The sequence below is a fragment of the Oncorhynchus kisutch genome, linkage group LG30, assembly GCF_002021735.2.
Source record: "Oncorhynchus kisutch isolate 150728-3 linkage group LG30, Okis_V2, whole genome shotgun sequence".
NCBI classification, from domain to species: Eukaryota; Metazoa; Chordata; class Actinopteri; order Salmoniformes; family Salmonidae; genus Oncorhynchus; species Oncorhynchus kisutch.
Window position 1 is genome coordinate 20463229 of NC_034203.2, and position 23059 is coordinate 20486287.

The 23059-nt window shown below is 42.6% G+C and overlaps 1 protein-coding gene and 1 long non-coding RNA gene across 2 annotated transcripts in view; both read left to right on the forward strand.

Moving 5' to 3' along the window:
• Window positions 1-5279, forward strand: part of LOC109875464 (translation initiation factor eIF-2B subunit gamma-like) — a 37133-nt gene extending 31854 nt beyond the window's left edge. Inside the window, exon 11 of the mRNA XM_020467802.2 lies at window positions 2758-5279. Coding sequence (XP_020323391.1) covers window positions 2758-2965 — 208 coding nt within the window. The 3' untranslated portion in view covers window positions 2966-5279. The remainder of the gene's footprint in view (window positions 1-2757) is intronic.
• A 2079-nt stretch (window positions 5280-7358) lies between these two features.
• On the forward strand, window positions 7359-19162 carry LOC109875465 (uncharacterized). Its single transcript, XR_002252828.2, has 2 exons — window positions 7359-7564; window positions 19022-19162. It is a non-coding gene; the product is annotated as an uncharacterized LOC109875465 (long non-coding RNA).
• Window positions 19163-23059: the final 3897 nt, after the last annotated feature.

Here is a 23059-nt window from a genome sequence, read left to right on the forward strand (position 1 = left end):
CAGAAGTCCCCACAGGGATAGTAAAACAAGGAAAATTTGCACAAGTGGGAACATTTCACCGGTCCCCACAAGCAAAATGCTTTTTTAGGTTTAGGATTAGAATTAGGAGTTAGGGTTTGGGGTTGGGTTAGGTTAGGTTAAATGTTAGGGTTAGGGAAAATAGGATTTGGAATGGGAATCAGTTGTTTGGTTCCCACAAGGAGAGTAAAGCAACCGTGTTTGTGTTTGGGTGGGCTGCAGTGCGAGGAGGGGACTGACTGCCTGAGGCTTGTTTTATGTGATATGTGGGGGAAACAGAGAACACTATGTTGACAATGTCCATTGGTGTGCAGTGAACCAGAGCACGCTTACAATGGCATACATAAACACATAGGTGATTAATATACATGGTTAAACTATGCTGTAGCTAGATTCTCAGCAATTCTCAGTTATTCTTAGTTCCTTCATATAACTCACAAGTGGATTTAAAAAAAAAAAACTTTTACCTCAGTTTTCTACCTTTTTTAAAGTGTCATATTCAACTATTTATTGTGGGTGGATTGCTTACTATGTAAACCTACTATGAATCGGGTTTTTTTCTTCTTTTTTCATTTTTTTTTTCTGTCTAGCATTGGGAGACATTTTTAATTAAAGTATTTTCACTCGTGCTGGCTGGTTGAAAGGATGTCCTGGCTGGTGATTGAAAACTGCAAGCATGACATGAATCGCAGGAGAGGCCACTGAGAAGTAGAAAAGGACCCTGTTATTTTAAATTCAGACATCCTCAAATCCTGGGGAAGAGCTTTATCTGGCAGAGTTGGGCTTTAGCACAGTCCCTCTTAAAGACAGGGAGGCCTGAGCCAGCGGGGGTACCCTCATGTCCCAGTTAGTGCACGCATAAAGAGAAAGAAAGAAAGAGAGAAAATAGGAAAATAAAGAAATGGCAATTATTTCGCAACATAAAAAAAATGTACGAGGGGATTAGCAAATCCCTGGCATGTTAAAGAAGGCACTTGCATTTTTTGGCCCCTTTGTTTGCATCTAGGAGTGCTTGTTTACAAAGCAGAGGCTATTTGGGGGGGCTGCGGTCGAGGTCGCGGGGAAGCAGGCAGAGGATGTGGGTGGTTGAGGTGCGGGGGTGGGGGGGGTCACAGCGAGGAGGAGCACAGTGTCAGTAATTAGTGGTGTTTCAGTTGGGCTTCTTTGGTGGTCTCTCAGTTTAAAACTCCAATCCTTGTAATCTCCCATTGCCATGAACCCCCCACCCGGTTCCCTCCCTCCCTGCTCACCCCCCTTCCTCTCCCTCCAACCCTTCCACCACCACCTGAATAGCCCCAGTGCAGCAGCAGCCAATACAGACCTGCCTGTGTTAGTGGCTGCAGGGCCAAGCTCGTCAGTCTCTCTAGGAGGGAGAGACATACATGTTGCTCCCCAGCCTGCCCCACAGAGCTCACTCTGTTTCTATCCTCCAGAGGAGACCTTATGGTGGCCTTAGTCCGGACTGCCAACCCAGGTGGTGCAGAACATCAACCATCCCCGGGCAGAGTTGTCGGTTCCCCTGCTATCTTAAACTAACCCCAACCCAACACAGCACCACCACCTCACAGACTTTCCATCTGTTGATATTCGGATTGTTAGCATGCCTTTGCCTGTCAACCAGGGTCTGGAGTTTCACTATGACAGTTACACGAAGGAAGATGAGATTAAATCCTGAATTGAGATTCATTGATTAATTCAGGATTTTCACTATTATTGATCAAATAAAATCATACCAAACTTTAGTTAAACATTTAACATCTCAGTTTAAATGTAGAATAGACACAATCAAGGTAATGAAGGAACAATTAAGATGTTTAAAACATGATATGAACAGTTAATGAGGAATTTGAAAGATCACGGTCTACTTACCATAGAGAATTGCTACCCCACTCAAATGAATGAGTATACTGCCTACCTAGACATCACATAAGCCTAATGTCTGAAACCCACTATTTAGACTGAGCTCAGTACCCATAATAATTATAACATAGGATCCAGAATGTTTTTATTTTATTTCGAGCCTTGATGAACACCTGTCTATAATGTTACGTCACCCCCTGCCCTCAACAAAATAAAAAATAAACCTGACGATATCGAATACCTAATATTCTAAATGTCGATGATAGTGTATCAATTTGCACACACAAGGTAGAGGCTGGTGTTTTTCTTTAATATGTATGCTAATCTAGTTTCTTGAGGAAAATAAAACAAGACAGCTGAAAACTCTGAGGGGTCATGTTTCCTTTAAGGGAGGGGTTAGAGGCAGGAAAGGACAAGGCCCTCCCTCTGCCGTGCAATTAGCTGAAGACATGAAAGAGAAATTTCATTGTAAATATGTTCTTCATGCACCAAGAAAAAAAAGCTGGCCTGGCCCAGGCATGTTAAGTAAACATCAAACTGTGCACATAAAGTTATAAAGTTTTATGGTGCCAAAGTGATCCCATGAAAGAGTGTGTGTGTGTGCGCGTGCATTAATGAAAGCCTGTGCAGTTGAATGCATCTTCTCAAATATTGCATCCAGAAAACGTCCTCCTTGAAAATGAAGCCTGGTCGAGTAGATGTTCAAATATAGTACACAAGACCAGGATTTTAACTTTGCATTAGGTCAGAGAGCAGGTGTCCAATGGCCAGCAATCAACTCTGCGATGTCTTCGCAGGTACCCACAGTCTGCACAGAGTGATAGTGTACTAGTTCTCAAGGGGAAGTCTGGTTGATGGTGCTGTGTGTTTGTTCTACAGGTGTAACATCCAGGGCAGTGTGATCTGCAGTAACACTGTGATCGGCCGAGGTGCAGACATCAAATATTGCCTGGTAGGGAGTGCCCAGCGCATAGAGCCAGAGGGTGAGCATACTACTGCATACTACTGCCTCACCTTGCCATCACACACTCAAGTCCCACTCACCTCCACTTTATCCGGCAACAGTAGGGTTGCAAAAATCCAGTAACCCAAAATTCCTAGGTTTTCCAGAAATACTGTTTGTAAGATTCCTGGAATAAGGACATAGAGAATACATAGGAAATCTGGGAAACTTCCCAACTGGGATTTCTGAAAAATCTGGGAATTTGGGGAAAGGTACCTGACTTTTGCAACCCTAAGAAGAAGGAAATAACACGGTACTAGCCAAAGTAGCATGTGTGAACTTGTGTGGGTCAGTGTTTTATGTGACTGTGATGCGTTTTATTCTACGCTTTCTTAGATCGCATTAAAACTGAACCCTCTGTGTATAATTGAGCTTTTACTTTTTTTATATTCCTAATCCCCTTGTTCATACTCCCTAGATGGAGCTGGAGGGGGGGGGGGTGTTGTGTGTTTGTGTTCCTGTGATTTAGTCAGTGTGTGTTTTTGGGATTGGGGGGTGGTGTGGGGGAGGAGGGGTCTGGGGGCTGTTGAATTCCGGGTGGTCCTGGCCTGTTCTCTAACCTCTCCATCAATGACACTGCCAGAGGCGCCCCTAAAATGTCCAGGGCCTGCTCAGCCTAATTGACTGAACAACAGGGTGTTGCTACACCACGGCCCCCTGCACCAAATACTGCAACATTTACCCCCCTCCCAACCAACCCCCTTCTGTCCCTCCCCATCCATGTTCCAAGTTCTCAGCCCGGCCCAGTTATCAGAGTGCGACTGGACCTGATTAGCCTGCCGTAACCTGGAAAGCACTGACTTATGGAGCGGCTCCCAGAAAACCCAAATTACAATCTAGACCCGTGTACTTCCCACACATTCTGCCCCACAGCCCAGCTCAACACAGCCCAGCACAAACCCCCCACACAACTCCTTTTAAGTTTAAAGCACAGAAAGAGCACAATTCAAAGATATCCCAGAAAAAAGGCTAACCGAGTCTGTAACAGAGCAGAGGTTAATGTAACCTATCATTATAAAAGCATTACTTATAATAACTGCAATAAATGTCTCGAAATAGCCTGGAGGATAACAACAACCACTGTCTTTAAGTTCTACACTCAAAAGCCCTTTGATTTCATCATATCAAAGCTCCAAATTCCCATTCAATTTGAATGTTATTAATCTTAATGAATTCAAAAGTAACATCTTTTTTTCTACGGACTGGCTGCGATTCCGGATTTTCTGAACCTGGAAGTTTTCTGCGCATGTTTGGGATCCTCTGCGCGCTTTCCCATCAGAGTCCTTTCAGCTACTGCTCAGTGCTCATTCTCTCTGTGACTCCGTTGCTGCTTCTTTGAACAAACTTAGTTCTGTTGTAGCAATAATCAAAGCAGACATAAGCACGACACAACAGGCAGTCTAGCGATTTCATGTTCTTTTTTCAGGAGGGGAGTTAGCCTTCATGCAGCTATTTAGTTAAGTTATATGTTATAAGTTATATGTACACAGCATATCAACAAGCAAGACGCAGACAGGCAGTCAATAGTGATTTAAAGTGCAAACATTAGCTATTGTAGTTATTTTTTCAGCAACTCTGACTATATGCCAGCATAACTATAAAGATTACATCACACAGAAGGCGGAGTTTTGCCCCAATGCAATGTGTAGAGACTGCGTCTTGCTTGTGCTATGGCAATATCTGTAACAACATCTTTCATATGCAGTACCAGTCAAAAGGTGACTACCTCATGAAGGTTGTTGAGAGAATGCCAAGAGTGTGCCAAGCTGTCATCAAGGCAAAGGTTGGATACTTTGAAGAATCTCAAATACAAAATATATTTTGATTTGTTTAACACTTTTTTGGTTACTACAATGTCCCATATGTGTTAGTTTAGTTTTGATGTCTTCACTATTATTCTACAATGTTGTCTGTCTGTGTGCGGTGTCTACCAATTTGTGTAGCCGTTAGCTAATGAAAACAGTCTCTGGTAGATAGAAAGGCTTTCCCAAAAACCTTCAATTTGATTTGACTTAAATGTTAGCCCAAAAAGTATCCTATGCTTAACTGGCAGAATGATATCATGATTATTATTATCAATCCAGTGGGTATTTGGTTTGCAAACTCATGTGTGCTACAATAACACTGCTAAACACAGCCTCTTGCTTCGTGCTCAATTGAATTAAAGGGTAAAAAAAAAATCTAAATTCTCAGCTTTTTTCCAGACCTCAAAAGTGGTGACCTGATGTGGTTTAAACATTGTTGTGCACTTAGAACATCTAGTGTGGTTTTTGTGTAATTTTGAGAGTGGAAACCTGACATAACTGGGAAAAACAGAAACCTGGGAATATGTGGGCTATTTACTTATTTTTTTCTGTTTTAATAAAATAAATTTAACATTTATTTTTTGATAAAATACATAAATCAGTCAATTGAAATAAATAAACTAGGCCCTAATCTATGGTTTTCACATGACTGGGCAGGGGTGCACCCATAGGTGGGCCTGGGAGGGCATAGGGAGCCAGGCCCAGAAATCAGAATGAGTTTTCCCTCACAAAAGGGCTTTATTACAGACAGAAATACTCCTCAGTTACATCAGCTGTCCGTGTGGCTGGTCTCAGACGATCCCGCAGGTGAAGAAGCCAGATGTGAAGGTCCTGGGCTGGCGTGGTTACACGTGGTCTGCGGTTGTGAGGCCGGTTGGACGTACTGCCAAATTCTCTAGAACGACGTTGGTAGAGAAATAAAAATTCAACAGCTTTGGTGGGCATTTCTGCAGTCAGCATGCCAATTGCACACTCCCTTCAAACATGAGACATCTGTGGCATTGTGTTGTTTGACAAAACTGCACCTTTTATTGTCCCCAGCACAAGGTGAACCTGTGTAATGATCATGCTGTTTAATCAGCTTCTTGATATGCCACACCTGTCAGGTGGATAGATTTTTTGGGCAAAGGAGAAATGCCCACTAAAAAGGATGTAAACAAATTTGTGCCCAAAATTTGAGAGAAATAAAAAAATTATGTGTATGGAAAATGTCTGGGATCTTTTATTTCAGCTAATTAAACACGTGACCAACATTTTACGTTTATATTTTTGTTCAGTATAAATTGTTAAGTCAGGACTTTCTACACAATATAACAACACATTTTTCCAATCTGGGTGGTGAAGTCGATAAAGTATTCAATAATTTCACTGTGTATTTTGGATAGAATCATGGCATTTGAATGTACCCGAGGCCACCAAAATAGAGCTAATGCAAAAAAATGTCCTGGCTGTCTACTTTTTCTGGTAACACTTTACTTGACACCCAGCGGCATATGTCATAACAGCTGACATACTTTATAACCTGTTTATAATATGGTCATAACACTGTCATGACACATATTTAGACCTGTTGTGACATCCATTGCATTATTTTATGGCTGGTTATGACACCTACAGTACCCGTGAAAATGTTGGACACGCCTACTCATTTCCAGGTTTTTTCTTCATTTTTACTGTTTTCTAAAAATTTTAATAATTATGAAGACATCAAAACTATGAAATAACACATATGGAATCATGTAGTAACCAAAAAAGTGTTAAACATATCAAAATATATTTTATATTTGAGATTCTTCAGAGGAGTCACCTGGAATGCATTTCAATTAATAGATGTGCCTTGTTAATAGTTAATTTGTGGAATTTCTTTCCTTAATGCGTTTGAGCCAATCAGTTGTGTTGTGTTGTGACAGGGTAGGGTTGGTATACAGAAGGTTGCCCTATCGGGTAAAAGACCAAGTCCATATTATGGCAAGAACAGCTCAAATAAGCAAAGAGAAACGACAGTCTATCATTACTTTAAGACATGAAGGTCAATACGGAAAATTTCAAGAGCTTTGAAAGTTTCTTCAAGTGCAGTCGCAAAAACCAACCACTATGATGAAACTGGCTCTCATGAGGACGCCACAGGAAAGAAAAACCATAGTTACCTCGGCTGCAGAGGATAAGTTCATTAGAGTTATCAGCCTCAGAAATTGCAGCCCAAATAAATGCATCAGAGTTCAAGTAACAGACACATCTCAACATCAACTGTTCAGAGTAGACTGCGTAAATCAGGCCTTCATGGTCGAATTGCTGCAAAGAAACCACTACTAAAGGACACCAATAAGAAGAAGAGATTTGCTTGGGCCAAGATACACGATATTAGATTGTGGAAATCTGTACTTTGGTCTGATGAGTCCAAATTTGAGATTTTTGGTTCCAACCACCGTGTCTTAGTGAGACGCAGAGTAGGTGAACGGAGGATCTCCGCATGTGTGGTTCCCACCGTGACGCATGGAGGAGGAGGTGTGATGGTGTGGGGGTGCTTTGCTGTTGACACGGTCAGTGAATTATTTATAATTCAAGGCACACTTAACCTGCATTGTTACCACAGCATTCTGCAGCAATACGCCATTCCATCTGGATTGCTCTTAGTCCCACTATTATTTGTTTTTCAACAGGACAATGACCCAACACACCTCCAGGCTGTGTAAGAGCTATTTGACCAAGAAGGAGAGTGATGGAGTGCTGCATCATATGACTTGGCCTCCACAATCACCTGACCTCAACCCATCTGAGATGGTTTGGCATGCGTTGGACCGTGGTGTGAAGGAAAAGCAGCCAACAAGTGCTCAGCATATGTGGGAACTCCTTCAAGACTGTTGGAAAAGCATTCCAGGTAAAGCTGGTTGAGAGAATGCCAAGACTGTGCAAAGCTGTCAACAAGGCAAAGGGTGGCTACTTTGAAGAATCGAAAATATATTTTGATTTGTTTAACACTTTTTTGCTTACTACATAATTCCATGTGTTATTTCATAGTTTTGATGTTTTCATTATTATTCTACAATGTAGAAAATAGTAAAAATATAGAAAAACCCTTGAATGAGTAGGTGTGTCCAAACGTTTGACTGGTACTGTACATATTACATACAACCTGAGAACAGTGGTTCTCTTATACAGAAATGCTATCCATATGAAGCAAAGAGCAGTTGCTTTATATACACTGCTCAAAAAAATAAAGGGAACACTAAAATAACACATCCTAGTTCTGAATGAATGAATATTCTTATTAAATACTTTTTTCACACAATCACACAAATTATCAATGGAAATCAAATTTATCAACCCATGGAGGTCTGGATTTGGAGTCACACTCAAAATTAAAGTGGAAAACCACACTACAGGCTGATCCAACTTTGATGTGATGTCCTTAAAACAAGTCAAAATGAGGCTCAGAAGTGTGTGTGGCCTCCACGTGACTGTATGACCTCCCTACAACGCCTGGGCATGCTCCTGATGAGGTGGCGGATGGTCTACTGAGGGATCTCCTCCCAGACCTGCACTAAAGCTTCCGCCAACTCCTGGACAGTCTGTGGTGCAACGTGGCGTTGGTGGATGGAGCGAGACATGATGTCCCAGATGTGCTCAATTGGATTCAGGTCTGGGGAACGGGCGGGCCAGTCCATAGCATCAATGCCTTCCTCTTGCAGGAACTGCTGACACACTCCAGCCACATGAGGTCTAGCATTGTCTTGCATTAGGAGGAACCCAGGGCCAACCACACCAGCATATGGTCTCACAAGGGGTCTGAGGATATCATCTCGGTACCTAATGGCAGCCAGGCTACCTCTGGCGAGCACATGGAGGTGCTGTGCTGTGCGGCCCCCCAAAGAAATACCACCCCACACCATGACTGACCCACCGCCAAACCGGTCATGCTGGAGGATGTTGCAGGCAGCAGAACGTTCTCCACGAGCGTCTCCAGACTGTCACGTCTGTCACATGTGCTCAGTGTGAACCTGCTTTCATCTGTGAAGAGCACAGGGCGCCAGTGGCGAAATTGCCAATCTTGGTGTTCTCTGGCAAATGCCAAACGTCCTGCACGGTGTTGGGCTGTAAGCACAACCCCCACCTGTGGACGTCGGGCCCTCATACCACCCTCATGGAGTCTGTTTCTGACCGTTTGAGCAGACACATGCACATTTGTGGCCTGCTGGAGGTCATTTTGCACTGCTCTGGCAGTGCTCCTCCTGTTCCTCCTTGCACAAAGGCGGAGGTAGCGGTCCTGCTGCTGGGTTGTTGCCCTCCTACGGCCTCCTCCACGTCTCCTGATGTACTGGCCTGTCTCATGGTAGCGCCTCCATGCTCTGGACACTACGCTGACAGACACAGCAAACCTTCTTGCCACATCTCGCATTGATGTGCCATCTTGGATGAGCTACACTACCTGAGCCACTTGTGTGGGTTGTAGACTCCGTCTCATGCTACCACTAGAGTGAAAGCACCGCCAGCATTCAAAAGTGACCAAAACATCAGCAAGGAAGCATAAGAACTGAGAAGTGGTCTGTGGTCCCCACCTGCAGAACCACTCCTTTATTGGGGGTGTCTTGCTAAATGCCTATAATTTCCACCTGTTGTCTATTCCATTTGCACAACAGCATGTGAAATTTATTGTCAATCAGTGTTGCTTCTTAAGTGGACAGTTTCATTTCACAGAAGTGTGATTGACTTGGAGTTACATTGTGTTGTTTAAGTGGTCCCTTTATTTTTTTGAGCAGTGTATAAATCACCTGAAGCAATTGCTCCTCAAGGGGCTCAGTATGCCTCTGAGCACCATCCGTATCAGGTGGTTCGCCTCTCTCATCAGAGGATAAATGAAGAGCGTGGCTGGTAAAAGCATTACGCCTCCACTCACGAAGCAGTTAGATGGAAGTGTCTGTCTTCTGTAGAGAGAGACCACCCTGTCAGGCAGCCACAGACAGACTTATGTCTGCTGACTGCGCAGACAGGCAGGCAATCTGGTGGTGGTGGGACTGCAGGTGTTGCTGCTCCTTCATAAAGAAACCAGACTGTTCTCCAGGCTTCTGGGACACAGACACGCTCTTCTCTCCTCCACCTAGCCCTCTCCCTCACTGTCTCTTGGAAATATACTCCTCTCCTAGTGTTCCATGCTCTATTTCTCTTTCCTTCAAACTCTGAATGTAAAAACAGAGCCTTTTGGAATCCTTCACACTAAAATATGTCTTTATATGGATCATGAATCACTTTCCCCACAGTTTAGTTTGGATTAGTTGTCTTTGTCTGGATGGATAGCAGGCTCGCCTCGTGTTTGTGTTTCAAAAGGCTGTTAGGCTTCACCCTTATTTGAAGCAAGGAATTATCTGTTTTCAACTTGTTTTTGTCCTAAAATCCTAGTCCATCTGCCATATTGAAGTGTAGATTTGGCACATCGTGAAGATATATACTTTTTGTCTGAGTTGAGCATGTTAACTACCTTATGACATTTAATTTCCGCTTGAAAACGCACTTCAAAGACCAGAACATGACTTCAGTCTATCAAACACTTGTTTTACAAAAGGGTCATTCCACCTCAAAAAGCACAAGAAATAGGATTTTGACACCCTTCACCTCAGATTGTTTTGAAATCGTTTCTGAACGGATAAGATTAACATTCCTGCAACATTATTTTGTTGAAATATTTGTTTTCTGAGAAATTAATCTAATTGATTGCACCCAAATGGCCCATTTTTAATTTATAAGATTCCTATAATATTCAATAAATATAGTACCTAACATCTGATTTGGACCGAACTTGTTAGTAACAATGAATTAGAGATGACTAATCCAAAGAAATTGTAAAAAGCCATCCACGGGACCACACCCCACGCCAATCCCACCCCAACATCAAGTATACAGTATCAGTTCTTAATATAGTATGGAGCTTATTGTTTCTTCATCCCATGTTTTGTATTCTCAGTTAATTTGGTGATGACTTTCTTTCCCTGTTCAGAAAATGTTTTATTTGAATTATTGAATTAGTAATTGTTAGGTTCATGTCCCATCCCATTTCCTCGAAGATGGCGCCGACAGATATGGCAGCTCTGCTTCTAGCTCCTAAGCAACTTTGCAGTATTTCGTTTATTTGTGTGTTATTTCTTACAATGTTAGCCCAGGACGTTTTTTGTGTTATTACATACAGCCGGAAATAACTTTTGGATATCAGAGCGGCAGTAACTCACCAGCATTTATGACCAGAAATACGACTTTCCCGAATTGTATCCTTTGTTCGTACCCTCCAGTGCAATTGAACTTATCCCAGAGGCTGCTCCAAGATGCCACCGGCAGAGAAGAGATATTCTAGTCGTACTCAGGAGGCGTGTACACCACCCAGAGAAGCTCATTGTGAGGATCTCCTTTCAGAGAGACATCAGGGACTGTAACATAGTCTTTTTCACTGAATCATAGCTCTTTCTGGATATACTGTTCTCGTCCATACAGCCAGCTAGGTTCTCAGTACATTGCACAGACAGGAATAAAAAACTTTCCAGGAAGAAGAAAAGCGGTGGTGTATGTTTCATGATTAACTACTCATGGTGTGATTGTAATAACATAGAGGAACTTAAGTCCTTTTGTTCACCCGACATAGAATATCTCACAATCAAATGTCAACCTTATTACCTCCAAAGAGAATTGTAGCTGGGGATTTTAGCAAAGCAAATTTGAGGAAAATGCTACCGAAATTTTATCAACACATTACTTGTAGTACGCGTGCTCCAAAAGCTCTTGACCATTGTTACTCTCCCTTCTTGGATGGCTACAAGGCCCTCCCCGCTCTCCCTTCGGCAAATCAGATAATGACTCCATTCTTTTCCTCCCTTCCTATAGGCAGAAACTGAAACAGGAAGTACCTGTGCTAAGGTCTATTCAACGCTGGTCTGACCAATCAGAATCCATGCTTCAAGATTCTTTTGATCACGCGGATTGGGATATGTTCCAGGTAGCCTCTGAGAATAACATTGATGTGTACACGGACACGGTGACTGAGTTCATCAGGAAGTGTATAGGGGATGTTGTTCCCAATGTGACTATTAGATGGCAGCATTCGTGCAAAACTGAAAGCGCAATGCACAGCATTTAACCACGGTAAGGTGACTGATAAATATGGTTGAATACAAACAGTGTAATTATTCCCTCCGTAAGGCAATCAAACAGGCAAAACGTCAGTACAGAGACAAAGTGGAGTCGCAGTTCACCAACTCAGACACGAGACGTATGTGGCAGCGTCTACAGACAATCATCTATTACAAAGGGAAACCCAGCCACGTCGCGCACATGAACGTCTTGCACCCGGACAAGCTAAACACGTTCTTCGCCCGCTTTGAAAATAACACAGTGCCACCGACACGGTCTGCTCCCAAGGACTATGGGCTCTCGTTCCTCGGCATACACATCACTGACAATCTGAAATGGTCCACCCACACAGTGTATTGAGGAAGGTGCGACAGCGCCTCTTCAACCTTAGGAAGCTGAAATAAATTGGCTTGGCCGCTAAGACCCTCATAAACTTTTACAGATGTACAATTGAGAGCATCCTGTCGGGCTGTATACGGCAGCTGCACTGCCCGCAACTGCAAGGCTCTCCCAGAGGGTGGTGCGGTGTGCCCAACGCATCACCGGGAGCACACTGCCTGCCCTCCAGGACACCTACAGCACCTGATGTCACAGGAAGGCCAAAAAGATCATCAAGGACATCAACCACCCGATCCACGGCCTGTTCACCCCGCTATCATCCAGAAGGCGAGGTCAGTACAGGTGCATCAAAGCTGGGACCGAGAGAATGAAAAACAGCTTCTATCTCAAGGCCATCCAACTGTTAAATGGCCATCACTAGCCAGCTACAACTTGATTACTCAACACTGCACCTTAGAGGCTGCTGACTATGTACATAGACATGGAATGACTGGCCAATTTAATTGGAACACTAGTTACTTTAATAATGTTTACATAGTGTTTTACTCATTTCATATGTATATACTGTACTCTACTGTAATTTAGTGAATGCCACTCAGACATTGCTTGTCCTAATATTTATATATTTCTTTACTTCATTCTTTTACTTTTAGGTTTGTGTGTATTGTTGTGAATTGTTAGATACTACTGCATTGTTGGAGTTAGAAAAACAAGCATTTCGCTGCACCAGCAATAACACTCTTGGCATTCTCTCAACCAGCTTTATATAGTGGTCAGAGCCTGGTAATGTCAAAATCAAATCAAATGAAATCATATCATTTTAAATGTGTGTGACCAATAAAATGTGATTTCATTTCATTTGATTTTGACATTACCAGGCACTGACCACTATATAAAGCTGGTTGAGAGAATGCCAAGAGTGTGCAAAGCTGTCAAGGCAAAGGGTGGTTACTTTGAAGAATCTCAAGTATAAAATATATTTTGATTTGTTTAACACTTTTTTGGTTACTACATGATCCCATATGTGTTATTTTATTGTGTTGATGTCTTCACTACTATTCTACAATGTAGAAAATAGTGCAAATTTAGAAAAAACCTGGAATGAGTAGGTGTGTCCAACCTTTTGACTGGTACTGTATATACACTGCTCAAAAAATAAAGGGAACACTAAAATAACACATCCTAGAACTGAATTAATGAAATATTCTTATTAAATACTTTTTTTCTTTACATAGTTGAATGTGCTGACAACAAAATCACACAAAAATGATCAATGAAAATCAAATTTATCAACCCATGGAGGTCTGGATTTGGAGTCACATTCCAAATTAAAGTGGAAAACCACACTACAGGCTGATCTAACTTTGATGTGATGTCCTTAAAACAAGTCAAAATGAGGCTCAGTAGTGTGTGTGGTCTCCACGTGCCTGTATGACCTCCCTACAACGCTTGGGCATGCTCCTGATGAGGTGGCGGATGGTCTCCTGAGGGATCTCCTGCCAGACCTGGACTAAAGCATCCTGCCAAGTCCTGGACAGTCTGTGGTGCAACGTGGCGTTGGTTTATGGAGCGAGACATGATGTCCCAGATGTGCTCAATTGGATTCAGGTCTGGGGAACGGGCGGGCCAGTCCATAGCATCAATGCCTTCCTCTTGCAGGAACTGCTGACACACTCCAGCCACATGAAGCCTAGCATTGCCTTGCATTAGGAGGAACCCAGGGCCAACCACACCATCATATGGTCTCACAAGGGGTCTGAGGATCTCATCTCAGTACCTAATGGCAGTCAGGCTACCTCTGGCGAGCACATGGAGGGCTGTGCGGCCCCCCAAAGAAATGCCACCCCACACCATGACTGACACATGCACATTTGTGGCCTGCTGGAGGTCATTTTGCACTGCTCTGGCAGTGCTCCTCCTGCTCCTCCTTGCACAAAGCTGGAGGTAGCGGTCCTGCTGCTGGGTTGTTGCCCTCCTACGGCCTCCTCCACGTCTCCTGATGTACTGGCCTGTCTCCTGGTAGCGCCTCCATGCTCTGGACACTACACTGACATACACAGCAAACCTTCTTGCCACATCTCGCATTGATTTGTCATCCTGGATGAGCTGCACTACCTGAGCCACTTGTGTGGGTTGTAGACTCCGTCTCATGCTACCAGTAGAGTGAAAGCACCGCCAGCATTCAAAAGTGACCAAAACATCAGCCAGGAAGCATAGGAACTGAGAAGTGGTCTGTGGTCCCCACCTGCAGAACCACTCCTTTATTGGGGGTGTCTTGCTAAATGCCTATAATTTCCACCTGTTGCCTATTCCATTTGCACAACAGCATGTGAAATGTATTGTCAATCAGTGTTGCTTCCTAAGTGGACAGTTTGATTTCACAGAAGTGTGATTGACTTGGAGTTACATGGTGTTGTTTAAGTGTTCTCTTTATTTTTTTGAGCAGTGTATTTCTGTATTTCATTTTCAATACATTTGCAAACATTTCTAAAAACACTTTCACTTTGTCATTATTGAGTATTGTGTGTAGATGGGTGAGACATAAAATCTATTTAATCCATCTTGAATTCAAGCTGTAATGTAATTAAGTCAAGGGTTATGAATACTTTCTGAAGGCACTGTGTAACATTGAGTTACACAATCCATTTTTAGATGCTTTAGGATGTCCTGGATATTATGTGTAAAAATTCTAAAATACAGTGCATTCGGAATGTATTCAGACCCCTTGATTTTTTCCATATTTTGTTACATTACAGCCTTATTCTAAAATATATTCAATATTTTTTCCTCATCAATCTACACAAAATACCCCATAATGACAAAGCAAAATGTTTTTTGAAATTTTTGCAAATGCATAAAAAATGTAAAACCGATACCTTCTTCACATAAGTATTCAGACCCTTTGCTATGAGACTCAAGATTGAGCTCAGGTGCATCCTGTTTCCATTGATCATCCTTGATATGTTTTTATATCTTGGTTGGAGTCCAACTGTGGTAAATTCAATTGATTGGACATGATTTGGAAAGGCACAAACCTGTCTATATAAGGTCCCACAGTTGACAGTGCATATCAGAGCAAAACCCAAGCCGTGAGCTCGAAGGAATTGTCCATAGAGCTCCGAGACAGGATTGTATTGAGGCACAGATCTGGGGAAGGGTACCAAAAAATGTCTGCAGCATTGATGGTCCCCAAGAACACAGAGGCCTCCATCGTTCTTAAATATAAGAAATTTGGAACCACCAAGACTCTTACTAGAGCTGGCCACACTGAGCAATCGGGGGAGAAGGGCCTTGATCAGGGAGGTGACCAAGAACCGGATGGTCACTCTGACAAAGCTCCATGGTTCCTCTGGGAGAATCTTTCAGAAGAACAACCATCTCTGCAGCACTCCACCAATCAGGCCTTTATGGTAGAGTGGCCAGTCGGAAGCCATTCCTCAGTAAAACGCACATGACAGCCTGCTTGGAGTTTGCAAAAAGGGACATAAAGACTCTCAGACCATGAGATATAGGGTTCTCTGGTCTGATGAAACCAAGATTGAAATCTTTTGCCTGAATGCCAAGTGTCACATCTGGCGGAAATCTGGCACCATCCCTACGGTGAAGCATGGTGGTGGCAGCATTATGCTGTGGGGATGTTTTTCAGCGGCAGGGACTGAGAGACTAGTCAGGATCAAGGGAAATAAACAGAGTACATAGAAATCGTCTATAAAAACCTGCTCCAGAGCACTCAGGACCTCAGACTGTGATGTGGGTTCACCTTCCATCAGAACAAAGACCCTAAGCACACAGCCAAGACAACGCAGAAGTGGCTTCGGGACAAGTCACTGAATGTCCTTGAGTGGCCCAGCCCGAGCCCGGACTTGAACCCAATCTAACATCTCTGGAGAGACCTGAAAATATCTGTGCCGCGACACTCCCCATCCAACCTGACAGTGCTTGAGAGAATCTGCAGAGAAGATTGGGAAAAACTCACCAAATACAGGTGTGCCAAGCTTGTAGCGTCATACCCAAGAAGACTTGAGGCTGTAATCACTGCCAAAGGTGCTTCAACATAGTACTACATAAAGGGTCAGAATACTTGTGAAAATGAGATATTTCAGTTTTTTTTTTGTGATACATTTGCCTAAAAAGTATAAAAACTGTTTTTGCTTTGTCATTATGGGGTATTGTGTGTAGATTGATAAGGGGGTGAAACAATTTACAAATGCTAAAAAGTTATCATTGAAACAGTGGCCGACTGCATACACGGTAAGGAAACCATAATTTAATTTGGGTTAACTATCCCCTTTACATGGGGAGGTATTCAATGTTTTTTCAATGTATAACAGGAACAGAATTATCTAGTGGTCAGACACTGGTAATGCCAGGATGTAGGATGGGTAATAAACCTAACAACAAAGACAGTATTGGTATTTATTATCAGGGGGAAAAAATATCACCAAATTCACTGAGAACAAATTAAATAGGATGAAGAAACATTACTCTGAGCCTCAGCTCCATACTACTTTTCAGACCAGGAGAACTGTTGGGATTTGACTAGTGTGGGGTGTTGGAGTCCGTGGGTGGCTTTTGACTTTCTTTGGATTCCTCATGACTTACTCGTTAAAATAAAAATGTTTTGTCCAAATCGGATGTTAGGTACTATATTTATTAAATATTATATATAGTGGGGCAAAAAAATATTTTGTCAGCCACCAATTGTGCAAGTTCTCCCACTTAAAAATATGAGAGAGGCCTGTAATTTTCATCATAGGTACACTTCAACTATGACAGACAAAATCAGGGGGAAAAATCCAGAAAATCACATTGTAGGATTTTTTATGAATTTATTTGCAAATTATGGTGGAAAGTAAGTATTTGGTCACCTACAAACAAGCAAGATTTCTGGCTCTCACAGACCTGTAACTTCTTCTTTAAGAGGCTCCTCTGTCCTCCACTCGTTGCCTATATTAATGGCACCTGTTTGAACTTGTTATCAGTATAAAAGACACCTGTCCACAACCTCAAACAGTCACACTCCAAACTCCACTATGGCCAAGACCAAAGAGCTGTCAAAGGACACCAGAAACAAAATTGTAGACCTGCACCAGGCTGGGAAGACTGAATCTGCAATAGGTAAGCAGCTTGGTTTGAAGAAATCAACTGTGGGAGCAATTATTAGGAAATGGAAGACATACAAGACCACTGATAATCTCCCTCGATCTTGGGCTCCACGCAAGATCTCACTCCGTGGGGTCAAAATGATCACGGGAACGGTGAGCAAAAATCCCAGAGCCACACGGGGGGACCTAGTGAATGACCTGCGGAGAGCTGGGACCAAAGTAGCAAAGCCTACCATCAGTAACACACTACGCCGCCAGGGACTCAAATCCTGCATTGCCAGATGTGTCCCCCGGCTTAAGAGAGTACATGTCCAGGCCCGTCTGAAGTTTGCTAGAGAGCATTTGGATGATCCAGAAGAAGATTGGGAGAATGTCGTATGGTCAGATGAAACCAAAATATATATTTTTGGTAAAAACTCAACTCGTTGTGTTTGGAGGACAAAGAATGCTGAGTTGCATCCAAAGAACACCATACCTACTGTGAAGATTGGGGGTGGAAACATCATGCTTTGGGGCTGTTTTTCTGCAAAGGGACCAGGACGACTGATCCGTGTAAAGGAAAGAATGAATGGGGCCATGTATCGTGAGATTTTGAGTAAAAACCTCCTTCCATCAGCAAGGGCATTGAAGATGAAACGTGGCTGGGTCTTTCAGCATGACAATGATCCCAAACACACTGCCCGGGCAACGAAGGAGTGGCTTGGTAAGAAGCATTTCAAGGTCCTGAAGTGGCCTAGCCAGTCTCCAGATCTCAACCCCATAGAAAATCTTTGGAGGGAGTTGAAAGTCCGTGTTGCCCAGCAACAGCCCCAAAACATCACTGCTCTGGAGGAGATCTGCATGGAGGAATGGGCCAAAATACCAGCAACAGTGTGTGAAAACCTTGTGAAGACTTACAGAAAACGTTTGACCTCTGTCATTGCCAACAAAGGGTATATAACAAAGTATTGAGATAAACTTTTGTTATTGACCAAATACTTATTTTCTACCATAATTTGCAAATAAATTCATTAAAAATCCTACAATGTGATTTTCTGGATTTATTATTTTCATTTTGTCTGTCATAGTTGAAGTGTACCTATGATGAAAATTACAGGCCTCTCTCATCTTTTTAAGTGGGAGAACTTGCACAATTGGTGGCTGACTAAATACTTTTTTGCCCCACTGTAAATCCTATGAATTAAAATTGCCAATTTGGGTGCCATCAGTTAAATGATATTTCAACAAAATAATGTTGCAGGAAGGCTATTCTTATATTTCTATTATTCTTTTTTTTGTTGGTACCGCCTTTTTTCTTCCAATTTCTTGTCACCCAACTTCTTGTCTCCTCGCTGCAACTCCCCAACGGGCTTCGGGAGAGGCGAAGGTCGAGTCATGCGTTCCCCAAAACATAACCCGCCAAACCGCGCTCCTTAACACCCGCCCGCTTAACCCGGAAGCCAGCTGCACCAATGTGTGGGAACACTGTTCAACTAATGACCGAAGTCAGCCTGCAGGTGCCCAGCCCGCCACAAGGAGTCTCTAGAGCACGATGAGCCAAGTAAAGCCCCCCCACAGCCAAACTCTCTCTTAACCCAGCTTATATTTCTTACTACAGAAACAATGTCAGAACAATCTGAGATGGTGGGTGTCCTGGCTTGAGTAAATGACATGGAACAACCCGAAACCAATTAACTAGTCTATTGCTACACCTGCTAAATACCAGGTTCTACAGAAGGACAAGGGGTCATAATCTTCTATCTCAAATGTCTAATTGTGAGTGCTTTCTTCTCACTCTGTAGCGGAAAGGACTAACGAGGTGATTGTTGGAACTGACCAGCTGATGGAGATCTAGACCAGGGGGAGACTGACCGAACGACCAGTCCTACACATTGCTGGTCCACAGTGATGGTCCATTGTCTAAATAAAAGCAACTTTGTTTATCCCTAGGCTCAGTTTCAGTGGTGTTCTTTGTGTGAATCTTGTCTGTTGTTTCTGGGTGATTCTATAAAGTTTTGTTGGGTGTTTGTTCAGTCAGTGTGTTCTCATCTATACATACATTCCTCCACACAACTATTCAGCCTAGGAGTCTGTGTGTTCGTGCTGTGTGGTGCAGCAGAGGACCAGGGAAGCACAATAGGGGTTAAGTTTATTTGTACACAAAAATGGTGGGCCGGACCACCCAATGAGATCTCATCAAGTAACACACAATCCCTCCCACTTTCACAAACTGATAGAAACATAAGAGTTGCTCTCTTTGTTTTTAATTTTTCTTCTTACTCTTTGCTGTCAAAGATTTATTGCATTCCTTTGCCAGCTCATTTCTTAAATTACAGGTCTGAAGTTCCTTATTGACGAACGACAGATCTCCAGGAAGAGGCTCTGTCTACATCGTGTGATTTAGTGGCCTGCTTTATAGTGTGTCTGTGACCAATATAAGTCATTTAGTGTCATTGGGAGAGTAGTTATGTCTCTTGTCTTTTCTCATCTTTCCTCTTTTGATTTAGTCATTGGTGACGCTAGAATAATTACTTAACTTTTAACTCACTGTTGCTTTTTCATTTTGTCATCCAGAAAATGGATTCAAGTCCCGAAATAAAAGTTATTGTAAACTTTATTTCTGTTCTAATCGAAACTGCCAACCACAATCTTAAAGACCCCTGTTTTGTGGCCATTTAAAGACATAAATAAATAAATGGTTATTCATAAGATAAAGATCAAAAGTGCCATGCAAACAATATAATTATCACAAAACATTTAGATTTGGATTATTTTTCTTCCTGCTTTAAACTTTAACCCTTTGAGCAGCCTCTGACCTGAGCATCAAGTCAAGTTTATGAGATCTGGCATGGGTTGTTTTGGAAAGCCAGGTTTGTATATTTATACAGCAGCCTACTCTGAGTCCCTGTGGCTGTGCTGGTTTGGTTAGGGGCTATCCAGCGCTGTGTTCAGCGTCAGTCCCCACCCCTCTGGGCCAAATGTGACAGATGCTTGTGTTTTCCAGGGTTCGGGATCAGATGTCATCCAACATATCATATATCAGCTGTCTCTAGGTAGATCTGGGTTAGTCTGCAGGCCCAGGCTGAGTTAGTCTCCATAGGGCTATTTGTTACTATGATATAACAGGCCCTACCACCATTGACAGACTATAAAGGTTGAAATTGATCAGAGTGGTCGTTCAACAGAATTGGGGGACTTTTTTGAAGTGATCATCAAATGTCCATGTTATATGTTTACTAGATCTACAGCTGTAGTTGTTTTTTGTTGATTCCCTCTCTCCACACCTCTTCGTACCTCTGTGTCAGCTCAGCTGCATAGTGTGAATGTTGGCAGGCTCTCTCATCCAAATGAAGATGCTAATGTTAACAGGCAGGCAGTGGTTCAATGTGCCTTTGGCAGTTACTGTAAGTAGTGTAAGTGCAGTGGTACTTGCAAAGCCCATGGTGGCATAAATCATGAATACATGATATAGACAGTGATATAAATACTGCCCAGGAGCTGGTCCAAGAGGATGTATCCCACATGGAACCCTATTCCCTATTTAGTAGTGCATTGGGGACGCACCTACCGTCTGCTCTGGTGGAGCAGTACCCTGCCCTGGCTTACTGGGTGGTGGTCACACTGACCACTGATTGCATGGAACTGCCTTCCAACTCATAAAGCGCAAATTAACAGCAAACCTGGTTTAAAAAACAACGTGAGGCAACACCTCATGGTCCAATGTGACCTCCTTTTTGACCTCCTTTTTGTGTGTATATATTGACGTGTAACTGAAAGCTGCATACTCACACACGCACACTACATGTTAATGTTTTTAAATGTGCTGTATGTAAATTGTAAAGTCTGTTGTCTGTAATGTATTTTTTGATATGAGTAACTGTCGCCATTGGCATTGGCTAATGAGGATCCTAATAAAATATAATTAAACCAAATGACAGCTAGGGGAGAGAAGTTTCAGAGCCTTGAGCAAAAGAGGCCGTCACCCGCTCTGCTCAAAGGGAGGAGTGTGTGGTGGGGTGGAGTTTGGGACTTTGAGGGTGGGTGCAAGGTAGGTGGGTGGTTTTGGGGCTGGAGGGCTGAGCGTGTTGGAGGGTGAGAGACTGGTTAGGCCACCCAAGTGGCAAAAACCTGCGTGTTTGTTGCTGACCCCTACACATCAACAGAACACTTCCTCTGTTTGTCTTCTGTGTTCTTGAGGCACAAACCAATTTCCTCCCTTTTTGCTGCACTATCATTTAAGACACTGCTGCGTCCCCCACGCCTCCCTCCAGCCCCACGCCTCCCTCCAGCCCCACGCCCACCGCCAACGCACAGACACACACACACAGTATCTTTAAGCAACTCATCAGAAAGAACACTTGCATATGCTACTTTTACAAAGGCTGTGTGCGGAGGAAGTAAGAGATTCATCTAGGGGATAATAAACTATAGGAACATGTGAGGCACACCTACTCAGATATCTCAATAGTACACCACCGTGGCTTTCAATGAGCTACTAAACAAGGCAGTAGGTTTGATCATTATCAACACCACAGTGCACAGCTTTTGTCACCAGCTAATGTCTTCAATTGAGTCAGACAGACAGCTAGTCTGGATCATTCTCTGTTTTTGTAAATTACTATTTTAATTGAATGCTACCAGATCAAATGCATTCCCCGGTGTGATATGTTGTTTTCTTTTATGGATGCAAAGGTCTTCTGAGTTACTTAACTGTTACTGCCTGGTGATAGATGATATATGTTCTTTGATTGAATGTACCAGCCCTGAAATTTTGTCAGTGTTAGTAGCCAGCTACCACCCAGTACTCAAACCTGTACCTTAGAGACTGCTGCCCTATGTACAGTCATTCAACACTGGTCACTTTAATGTTAACATACTGTTTTACCCACTTCATACACTGAGTGTACAAAACATTAAGAACACTTTCCTAATATTGAGTTGCCCTCAAAACAGCCTCAATTAGTCAATTAGTTGCCCATGTTGACTCCAACTTCCCACAGTTGTGTCAAGTTGGTTGGATGTCTTTTGGGTGGTGGACCATTCTTGATACACACAGGACACTTTTGAGCATGAAAAACCCAGCAGTGTTGCAGTTCTTGTCACAAACCGGTGCGCCTGGCACCTACTACCATACCACGTTCAAAGGTACTCAAAATCTTTTGTCTTGCCCATTCACCCTCTGAATGGCACACATACACTATCCATGTCTCAAGGCTTAAAAATCCTTCTTTAACCTGCCTCCTCACCTTCAGCCACAATGATTGAAGTGGATTTAACAAGTGACATCAATAAGGGATCATAGCTTTCACCTGGATTCACCTAGTCAGTCTGTCATGGAAAATATCAGCTGTTCTTAATATTTTATACACTCAGTGTATACTGTTTTCTATTGTACTAAATGTATGTATTTCTGTCCTTGAGCTGTTCTTGTCTATTGATATTCTGTATAATATCATTCTGTATTATGTTTCATCTTTTGTGTGGAACCCAGAAAGAGTAGCTGCTGTTGCAACAGCTAATGGGGATCCTAATCAAATACCAAGGCTCATACTATATAACTACTGCTGTACATACCTTTTTTATTCCTACACTGTTCATAATGTCTATACACACCCTCGTATACATATATATTTATATTCCAGACTCTTGACATTGGTTGTCTTGATATTTCTTCATTATTTTCTTAAAATGTTGGGGATTTGTGTGTATTGTTAGGTATTACTGCACTGTTAGAGCTAGAAACACAAGCATTTTGTCTGCGATAACATCTGCAAAATATGTACGCGGCCAATAAAACTTTATTTGATTTATGTTTCAATGGATCATGATACAAAGATATG